At 46.4% G+C, this 11,212-nt stretch overlaps 1 protein-coding gene across 2 annotated transcripts; it reads left to right on the top strand.

Moving 5' to 3' along the window:
• The first annotated feature begins 105 nt into the window (after nt 1-105).
• plac8l1 (PLAC8 like 1) lies at nt 106-4,491 on the top strand. Of its 2 annotated transcripts, XR_007192250.1 has the most exons (5): nt 106-256; nt 1,663-1,929; nt 2,486-2,622; nt 3,266-3,489; nt 4,302-4,491. XR_007192250.1 is itself a non-coding variant. In XM_048232175.1 (4 exons), the coding sequence occupies exons 1-4, from the start codon at nt 250-252 to the stop codon at nt 3,395-3,397; spliced, it is 543 nt and encodes a 180-aa protein (XP_048088132.1). In that variant the 5' UTR covers nt 106-249; the 3' UTR covers nt 3,398-3,824. The 2 variants fall into 2 exon arrangements, 1 of the variants encoding a protein (XP_048088132.1); XM_048232175.1 differs by lacking the exon at nt 4,302-4,491 and having other exon boundaries at nt 3,266-3,824.
• Nucleotides 4,492-11,212: the final 6,721 nt, after the last annotated feature.

Genomic DNA, 11,212 nt, shown 5'->3' with positions numbered 1-11,212 from the left:
CATGAAAGGAGAATTTTTTTTTTTTTTTTTTTTAAATATTCAACCAGTTTATGCTGCTGGCTTTCAGGCTCAGGAACTCACTAGGCTCTGCCCCATGCAAGGTCTGACTATCACTCTGAGAGGAAGTACTTAAAAGAAGGTGACCACAATACTACGTGCTGAGGTTCCCTCTCACATCCCCTCTGACTAAGAGAAGAAGCAGTCGTTCACATGGTCTCGGTGCCGTGCTGAAGATACACAGGAGTCACAATGTCTGGTGAGTTTGTTTCCCACACATGAAAACCTTTCTTCAAACTCCTCTTGGTTGCTGCTGTCTTATGTGACATGAGGCTTCATTTATGAGTCTCAGACAAAAAAATCTTTGCTTAGATGTGTCACGAGACATTGCATTGATTTGATTTTTTTTGTTTGTCTTGGTATGTAAGGTCCTTTTTGACCTGAACCGTAAAGTCGTAAGCCTTATTAGCCTCCGTGGCTAGGGAAAGATTAACATTAACTTTTTTTGACTGTTAGTCTCATCCTGCTGAAAGTGTGGTTCGCTGGGCCTTGTGTAAACATTTGTGTTATATTTTGATACAGCTGCTAAGTGATCGAAGTGTGATTCTTAAAGGGTTTACATCATGAAAACAAGAAAACACTAAAAACCCTGAGGATAACGTTTTGAGTGATAGCACAGTACACACAGTGTATTGATCTTGATCGATTACTGTTCAGTATTCAGAATACATGGCCTTGCTTCCTGCACGAGTGTAGAGATGAGCATTTGGAGCTTCTTGTACTCCCCAATTATTTGAAACCTGTTTGGATTTTGACAGATGCAGCCATTGATCGATTAAACATAGATATCAGTATCTTCTATCATTTGATATCTATGAGCAATAAACCCTCATAATGATTATAATGCTGTAATTATGATTCGATAGTCTTGGTTATAGATCACTCAAGTAAAAAGCCAAATCAGTTAATTTTACTGTGTCTCAGACCATCTCTTCTGAGAAATTGTTAAAAACGTTATTGATACTGTAGGGTGTTCCAATACAGTCTACACTTAGTATTGTGTGAGTGTGTGGTGTGGATTTAAACTGTGTATTTGGAGTGAGCTCTGAGAGTTTGTGTTTTTGTGTGTGTGTGTGTGTGTGTGTGTGTATACACTTGAAGCCCTTTTGTATTGGTAAGCTGCTGTTACCTCCTCCTTGGAGGCGAGTGAGGGGCTCTTATCTCTGCGCGGCAGCCACAGGCGGGCTTCCCTGGCACTGCCCCTATCTGTGGCAGCCAGCGCCCGTCTCGGCCTGCCTGCCCCTGTGCCGGAGCCTAACCCAGCTCCCGCTCCTCCACCCCACCAACCAGACGCTCCCCTGGGGCACTTGCACATCGGAGGAGACACCAGAGCACTTTTTAAAACTTACACATACTCTACTTCCCACTCACTGTTTCGCACAAAATCACCCATTTGCACGTAACTGTCTCAACCTCCCTCATCTACCCACACATTTGTAATTGTGTGGCCCAAATCGAGTCCAGGTCATCTCTTAAAGCCACATTCCTTCCCCTGAGACTGTCTCTCTGTGTCTGCTCCCTTGTGATAACTCAGAGCCTTTCTATTGTTATTGTTTGCCCCCCCACCCCTCCACCCCTCCATACACTCTGTTAACAACTATCCAGAGCAGGACTCCGACTCAGAGGAGGTTGTACTCCAAGAGATAGTACTTCAGGACGCCGACACTGACCACTCGCCCCCTCAGACGGAGGAGGAGGTGACGACGACGACTCCAAAAGTGGCGGTGGCTGCAGCGGCCATGGCGGATGACTGTCCCGTCGTCATCACCCAACCGGGACTGGGGGTTACCACAACAACGGTCACCACCATCACACAGACGGGAGGAGACTGGAGCACGGGACTGCTCAACGTGTGCGGAGATAGCACCACGTGTAAGAGGAAACACAACTTTTTACAAATGCAATGACACAATGGAAAAATATGCAATGACGCAATGAAAATGCGCAATGAAAGTGACCACATAGGCATGTGACAACAAGCTGATAAGCAGAACTAAAAGTAACCTAATGCTGTGAACAATACAATTATAAGAATATTCTTGCACGTTTTATTGCACTTTACTGTACAATAGTTCAGATTTTTGGCTAGGTTGTGAATTCAATTCAACATCAATATTATATCACCCAGGTTTTTATAAAATATTAACTTTTAAACTCCTTTAAGTCAGTTTAAAATTGAGGTCAGTAAGGTCAAATATGAAAGGCCCAAGTTTCACCAAACTGCATTAACAAGCATAAAAAGGCTGACAGAATGTTGTGCCATTTCCCAGCAAAGTTTATTCAGGACTTGTTTTTAACTTTCCATTTCTGAGAGAAAGACTACTTACCATTTCAAAGAGGATTTTTCTTTATTGAATAATCTGTCTTCCTCCCTCCTCATCCCCATAAATCTCTCTTTCTCTCTCTCTCACTCTCTCTTTCTCTCTAGGTTTGATGGGGGCGTTTGTGCCGTGTTGTCTGGACTTTAGCTTGGCCCATCAGTATGGCGAGTGCCTGTGTCTGCCCATGCTGCCCGGCTCCACTCTGGCCATGCGAGTGGGCATGAGGGAGCGCTTTAAAATCCGGGTGAGTGAGTGAATAAGTGAGTGAGTGGGAGGACCCTTCAACATGGTACAGTACAGCCACTCATTCAGCATCCACTCCAAACCAAAGCAATTGGCAGTACAGTGAAAATATCTGGCAGATTTACAGTATGCACGTGTATGTCTGTTATAGTTCATGATGGACTGTAGACTGCAAAACAGCTAGTGTTGAGATGACCCCCCAAAGGGGCTAGTGCATATTCCAACTATTATTGTTTCCCAGTTCTAGTTAGATGACATGTGATCCGCTGTAGCATATTAGTGGTCCTTGAGGTAGTTTTATGCAGGTACGTACACTATAAATGGTTTAGTAGGGTAGTGACTGACCTAAATGACATGCGGGTCAGAGGCTCAAACTGGGAGTCAAACACAGTCACTTCCTGATTGACCTTAGTACTGTGAGTGTTCTGCACTGAGCCAGAGGCCAGCTGGTTGTACAGTGATTGGTACATATGCTGCTATACTATCTCCGTGCAGTCAATAGTGTCAGCATATTAAGCGTTAACCTCCCTTAGCCTATCAGCCTGACCTCTGACTGTTATTGACTCGCTTTCTCTCTCTCTCTCTCTCTCTCTCTCTCCTTCATCCCTCTCTCCCCCTCTCTCTCTTTCTCTCTCCCTCTGTAGGGGAGTGTGTGTGAGGACTGGGTGGCGGTGTGTATGTGTTACCCGCTGGCTGTGTGTCAGATGATCCGTGAGATGAAGAGAAGGATGAAGACTCAGATTTACCAGGTGTCCACGGCACTCGAGTCCTCCTGAGTCCACCGACACACGTGCAACAAACTCAAAGTACTCCGTCACCAAACAATCATGAATGACTACCCCAAGACCTGTTGTTAACGGATGTGCATGTGAGTGTTATGGTAGAAAGTCGAACTTCCATGGAAGATGTACAATATTTTGCCATGAACCTGCTTTTCTTTTATTTTTTTTAGATAAAAGATCACATTTGTATAGATCCTGCTGGAAATTAAACATTACTAATAGGTTACTATGCTATAATATGACATTTTTGGTTACATAGGCATAGTTGGGGAGAAGATCTCCTTCTGGTGCTAAAATATCTGTCCTCTCTGTAGCTTGGACATGACTTTATGCGTATTTTAACTGTTGGTGCACACTCCAGCTTTTTCATCAGGTGTAACATTTTTTATCATACATATGAATAAACTATCAATTTATTGTCCTCTCTCTCTCTCGCTGTATGTGTGTGTGTCTGTATGAGAGAGAGAGGAAGAGGGATACTGTCCTTGCAATTTTCCAAAGTAACAGCAGAGGGCAATATGTCCTTACACACATTCAGCCTCTCAGGTACACACACACACACACACACACACACACACACACACACACACACATACACACACACACCAGGAATCTTACTCCTACACACCCATATACAAATACACTGGAATGCACTAAGATATACATACATGCACAGCAATGGCACCTGTAATTAAGTCCACATGCATGCACAACACAAGTATTTTCATTTTCATGTTGTTGCAATAACATGCTGTGTTCTCAAGGATGCACAAGGAGCCAAGGTGGTATAGAATGTTTGTTTCTCTCTCACTCTCTCTCTCTCTCTCTCTGTGTGTGTGTGTGTGTGTGTGTGTGTGTGTTTCTCTGGCCTACCCCCTGGGGCTTGTGACATCCAAAGCCAAACCACTGCAGAGTGGAGAGAGGAGGCGAGTGGGCAGGGCAGGAGAGCTATGACAAGCAAACACCGCGTTACATCAGAGTGGATATTCCCGATGGAGACCTCCTCATTTGGAGGGAGACCCACTAGTCTACAGAAATATGATAACAGACCCCACAGCCGTTTGCTGTGTATAGAGGACAACACACAGGACTTGGGGTGGGGTGGGCTGTGGTGCATGGTGTAGTGTGGGGTGGGGCGTGGTGCATGGTGTAGTGTGGGGTGGGGTTACTGCCGAGAGCCATGGGGCTGTGATGTCAGAGTGGTTGTTGTGGGCATAGATTATCACAGGAGGGGGGTGGAGTGGTGGTGGTGGTGGTGGGGGGGGTGTTGTTATTTCCACCTTCAGTGTGTAGCGACTCCCTCAGCTCAGCTGTGTGACGTTAACGAGGCATGGATGGAAGGGCCGATGTAGAAGCGGTAGGGTGGTGGGGAAGCGTATTGTGATGGGTAGGTAAGGGAGGGCTGGATGGGTTTGGAGGCATGGCACTGTTGTAGTCCCCTTGGTGGTAACTCTATCCAGAGCAACCAAAGCCTCCTGAGGCCCTTTGCATAACAGCACGAGAAACAGAGAGAAGGAGAGAGTGTGTTTAAGAGACTGAGAGAGAGAGAGAGAGAGAGAGAGAAAAAAAAAAAGACTGACATAGAAAAGGAGGGGAGACTCATAGTGGGAGCTAAGCCTGGGGTCCACATCCGAATGCGTGGCCAGGCATGTGCTTCATGAAAGAGCCATCACCCAGCGGAGCCTTGAGCCTGTAGTGCATGGTGGCAACGTTCACACAGGCAGCCAAAACAGAGGAAGAGAACCAGTGAGGACTAAGACAGACCCTTTTCATACATACACAGATACACACACATAACACACACAAAACTCTCTCTCACACACACACACACACACACATACTCTCTCTCTCGTATGAACACATACACACACACTCGGCAAGGCCCCAGTGGCGCTCTGTGTCGTTTATTGCTGGCAGCGGAGTCTCTGCCTGCCTCGCTGTGCTGTCTGCTGGGCCACGGTCAGCCCGGCTCCAGCTTCAGTTCTGGCTTGGCCGCCACACTCGATCCATTTCACCGCGTAGCGCTTTGTGAGGAGCCAGACATGAGGGGGTTCTTGGAACAGATGCTTCAGGTCATTGAACAGGCACTACAGTACTTTTCTCTCTTGTTTTCTCTCTCTCGTTTTCCCTCTCTCTCTATCCCTCTCCTTTTCTCCCTCTCTGTTGTTCTCTCTCTCTGTCTTCCTCTTCCTCCTCTCTGTGTAGTCTCTTGGATCCAGTGCAGTGATGAGAGTGCCGATTTTCTCATTTTCTGAATGTTGTGTTGGCATAGCAAAGGTCAGCTGTGATTTCATTTCACTGGAACAGCCAGGAAAGGACGTAATTTTATCATAACATTTCATAAGCCCACTGAGCGTTTGATGTCTGCATACACAGTGTGTCAGTGTGTGAGATGCATTTCTTTACAAAGGCATACTGTGGAAAATATGTTTTGTGTGTGTGTGTGTGTGTGTGTGTGTGTGTGTGTGTGTGTGTGTGTGTGTGTGTTCAGCTGGGCATCCTTTGTATTTTGGGCTTCTCTGTGTAACTGTGGATATGTTAGTTACAGAAGGATGTCTCTCCCCTCCCTCTCTCCCTCCTTCTCTTTTCTCTACCCTTCTTTCTCCCTCTCTCCCTCTCTTTACCCCCTTCTCTCAATTCTCTCTCTCTCCACTTGTCAATCTCACTCTCCCTCACCCCCCACGAACACACGAACACACGCGCACACACAGACAGGCAGGCACACACACACACACACACACACACACACACACACACACAGGCACACACACACACACACACAAGCATAGGCACACACACTTGCACACAGCCACACATATCGTCCCCACACACACACACACACACACGCACACACACAAGCATAGGCACACACACTTGCACACAGCCACACATATCGTCCCCACACACACACACACACACACACCAGCACCTTTTCTCCCTCTTCCTTCCTATCCCTCCCACATGAGAGTGGTGTCCATGCACTAGCCTGTAGCCGGCCCCCGCGGTCGGTTTCATCCTGCTTTCCCCGGCAGGTCCTGCCCTGACTGATGCAGCAGCTCTCTTTCATCCCTCTCCACTGAAGAGGGTGGCTGTGCATTATCCCTTATCAGAGTGCATGGTGTGTGGGGACGATATGTGTGGCTGTGTGCAAGTGTGTGTGCCTATGCTTGTGTGCCTGTGTGTGCCTGTGTGTGCCTGTGTGTGTGTGTGTGCGTGTGTGTGCGTGCGTGCCTGCGTGCCTGTGTGCATGCCTGTGTGTGCGTGTGTCTGCTTGTGCATGTAACTGTGTGTTTTCCCTGTTTCCCTGCTTTGGTGCTGGTTTAGATCATGTGAACTCTCTTGTCTCCTGAGAATTAATGTTCCTTTCCCTCCCCTGGTGCTCCAAGAGTCGTGTTGTGTTGCACTGAATCTGTGATTTGGCTGAATATTCTGAACCATGAGGTGGATATCTAGGCCTTATATCTACAGGGGACTTCATCTGGGCATAAAAAGAGCATACTATTAGGTGACTCCAGGGTAATAAAGTAAAATTAAATTAAATGAAATATATACACACACACACTATTAATAATCTTTTCATCAATGTATGCTGTACCTATGTGGATAATTAGATGGCCTATGGTATCCCAGCTTACATTCATACAGTATATATCACTGTGTCTGATGAATGAATGAATGAATGAATGAACATTAAATGAATGTACTCTCTCTTCGCACACACACAGCACACAGACACACTCCATACCGTTCCTTAACCCGAATCACAGGCCCCTAATAGAACTCTGGAAAACAGCAGTAGTGGGTGACTAACACAGCCACACACAAACAAGGATGGAGACTATATTAATTCAGGTGAGAGTGGAAAGCTGGTCGCACGCCCACGAGGAAACGACAGTGCGGCATATTTTCTCTTTTAGCCTCATAAACAAAGGAGCGAGAGGATTCAGTACAGTGCCGACTAAAAAAACTATATTGGGATGCTTTCATCAAGACACACAGACGCGCGCACACACACACACACACACACACACTCACACCGAGCGAGAGGCAAAGAGAGGGGATAAGCATGATGAGAGAAGCCTTGTGGCACAGTGAGAGCGATAAGCCGGGTCCCGGCGGTTTCAGAGTTGAAGTAACTGCCCTTGAAATATGTTTGCTCATGCCTCTGTGCGTTGGAAGCTCGCTGAAGACAGAGGGCCAAGCGGCACTATCAAACAAATGGCAGCAGATGGACCCTCCGCCTCGGCTTCACAAAGGCCCCTTAAAATAAAGGGAATAAAAGCGACTGCGCCATTCCAGCGCAGACATGCACGCCAAGAATCAGTGGGGGTTGGCAGACCGACTCCGCTCCAAAAAGGCTGGGTTTTTTTTTTTTCTTCTATTTTTTTTTAATCTGTTTATTTGGTCATCTGCGTCAGCAGACACACAGTTGTGTAACAGATACCTATTTTGGTGTTTAACGATATTCAGAATCAAACCTTTCCACAGGCTGTTTTCCAGTCTCTGTGCATTTCATGCCGAGATCCAGAGACTCCTGGATCTCTCCTGAAACACCACTCCACCATTAAAGCTTCCTAATAACTAGATGTACCGCAGAGCGGTACAAAATATGACCGCCGCCCAGTCCAGCACATTTTTTCCACAAAAATAAATCACGCTGAAAGGCCTATATGATTCTAACTGTCTCACTAAATTGCATTATCCACTCTCAATTCCCACTGGTATCTGCTAGACAACAAGTACCAAAACATGATTAGTTCATAGATTTCACATGTAAAATTCATTTTATACAACCCCACCCCCATCTTGCCTGTTCATAATTCTGAGAAATTCTTGTGTGCATGTGTGCGTGTACATGTTTATGTTTATGTGTGTGGTTGTGTGTGTGTGTGTGTGCCTGCGTATGTGCCTGTGTTTGTGCATGTGCATGCATGCGTACATATGTACTGTGTGAGTATGTGTCATACGTAGGATTACTGTGAATGTATGTGTGTGCGTGTGTATTTGTTTATGCACATGTGTGCACATAGAATGGGTTAAGATGACCCCTGGAGGCAAACATACGGAAAAAATTGGTCATCCTAGGCCCTACAGTTCTCAAGATATTCACAGAAAACTGTGTCTGCCCTACCCTCCTTTCGGGGGGTCCAGTCCAGCGGGGGGGGCTACAGATCAAAACGAAAAACGATGGTTCCATGCTATCCATGTGGGGTTACATGCCCACCAAGTTTTGTGTACCCCGGTCTTTCAGTGTCCCGGGAATCCTTGTTGGTGTACGGTCACTAAATGTACACATAAATTATTTTATTGTAAGGCCCCCCATGAACGAAAGTTCACTAAACTTGGCATGCATTTGGAGGGTGTCATAATGATCCTACACTTTCAATTTCGTGCAGTTTTGACCATGTCAGCCAGAGATATTGTGATGAAAACACCTAATTTTTTGCTTTTTAATTTTTAACTAGGTGGCGCTATACATGAAATAAGTGGTAATGGGATAGGTTGACATGTCCCCTTAAGACCAACATACAAAAAAAGGTGGACGTCCTAGGCCCTACGGTTCTCGAGATATTCACAGAAAACTGTCTCCGGCCACCTACAGGCCAGTTGGTGTATAGTAACATAAATTTATTTATTGTGTGGCCCCCCCATGAACGGAATTCCACGAAACTTGGCGTACATTCAGAGGGTGTCATAATAATCCTAAACTTCCAATTTCGTGCAGTTTTGACTATGTTAGGTCATAGATACCTGCGATTACAACACCTCATTTTTACTTTTTTGTGTTTAACTAGGTGGCGCTATACATGACATGAGTGGTTATGGAATAGGTTGACATGGCCCCTTGAGATCAACATACAAAAAATGGTCCTCCTAAACCCTACGGTTCTCGAGATATTCACAGAAAACTGTGTCTGCGCTACCCTCCTTTCGAGGGGTCCAGTCCAGTGGGGGGGCTACAGATCAAAACGAAAAACGATGGTTCCATGCTATCCATGTGGGGTTACATGCCCACCAAGTTTCGTGTACCCCGGTCTTACAGTGTAAAAAGAAAAAAAAAAACTAAACCTATATGACCGCCGCTTCGCTGCGCGGCGGTCATAATTAGGACCGTTCATTCGTTCATTCATTCATGCATGCATTCATTCATTTGTTCGTTCATCCATTCATTCATTCATCCATCTATCCATTCATTCATTTAGTCAGTCAGTCACTCATTGTTTGCTCATGCGTTCATCCATCCCACCCATCCATACCGTCATTCATTAATGGACACAGACACATTTCATATTTAAGTAACTTCAATTTGAAAACAATAGTCCTGATTCCCATAAGCACAGCCATTGCACATGCATAATCCTGGGTAAGGGACTAGCTGTGGGGCTGTGAGAGCTGTATAAACAAGGCTGGTGGCAGACAGGGATGGAGAGCATCTCAGGAGCCTGGAGGAGACGCTGGGCCTGTGGTGCCTGTTTGTATGGCTGTGTGATATGGTAAAGCGGTTAGCTTATCCGCCGAAAAGGCACATCGAGCTGTGCGACCAAAAGACTCCACGCAGATTCTCCACATGAGCCGGGAGGGGGTGGCGGGGGCTGTTCTTTTGAAGCCTCCTCGGCTAAAGTAAGAGTTGAAGAACGAGTAAGATGGAGGTAAGAAAGAACAGGAAACGGTAGATCCAGTGGGCGAGAGGTGCAGTGAATCTCAGTTGGTGTCTAAGGTGTCGGTTGGTACCGTGATAAAGCAGTCTTCCTCCTCGTTTGAGGACCCTCAGGATATATTTAATGGGATTGTAGAAATAAATGGTCGCCTCCTTACTTCTTAGGGTGTTTTTTTGACCGGCCGATTTCTCCTGGACAGGCCACTGCTACAGTCATTACCGGTTCTGCTTTCTGCACTCTGCCAGGCTTAGCACACCACCGCTGCTACGTTTCTTAGTGTGAGTGCCAAATTATTTGGGCTTCTGGGACCGAGAGAAAGGTTGGCTCAGGAGACTTTCCGGGGTATTGAAATGAACCTGTTTGTGCTAGCTAGGTTTCATAACGATCCCAGAACTGATGTCATGGGAGTTGTCAAGGCACAGCAGAAATCTCTCCTTTTATTTATAAAAAAATAAGTTTCTCTGCTGCTGCAGTATGAGTGTCTATAAATAGCCGAGATGCTGTTTGTCTGTTATGAGAGTGTCGAATCATACAAGCACGTCCAATCTCTTCTCCCTTAACAGCGTAAACATCTTGTGTGGACGAGGTGTCAGTCAAGTCAGATGAACACCACACAATGGAGGCTGATGACGGGTGTCAAAGTGATAGATCCCAGGAACACACACACAAATCTCTTCACCACTGTGAGTGACTGAAAGAGAGAGCGAGAGACAGAGAAAGAAAGAAGGAGAGAGTTACTGAAAGAGAGAGAGTTGAAGGTGAGGTGGTAGAGGGTAGCAGGAGTTAGATAGATAGGAGGAGAGGAGAAAGCGAGGCGGTAGATAAGGCCTCACCATGATTGAATGAAGGGGAGAGCGAGGAAGACGAGGGGTGTCGGCAGGAGTGATGAAGAAACAAAGGAGAAGGCGAGCGAGCGGGCCGAGAGGAGGCAACGAGACTTCAGAGAGCGGGAGCGCAGGGCGAGGAGTGAACAGCGAGGAGGAGAAAGAGGTGGTGGAGGGTGCGGGCATTGGGGGGGGGGACACGAGGGAATCAATTAGGGTGGGTTTGTGCCATGGCCCCCTCTGAACCCAAATGATCGTCAAAAAGCATCAGCCAGTCTGTGTGAAGTGTGCTCACCCAGTTCAGACATGACACTTCGCTGGCCTGA

Source organism: Alosa alosa, chromosome 2 (genome assembly GCF_017589495.1).
Source record: "Alosa alosa isolate M-15738 ecotype Scorff River chromosome 2, AALO_Geno_1.1, whole genome shotgun sequence".
NCBI classification, from domain to species: Eukaryota; Metazoa; Chordata; class Actinopteri; order Clupeiformes; family Clupeidae; genus Alosa; species Alosa alosa.
The sequence above is the reverse complement of the archived record's forward strand: the minus strand, read 5'-3'. Positions and strand labels throughout refer to the sequence as shown.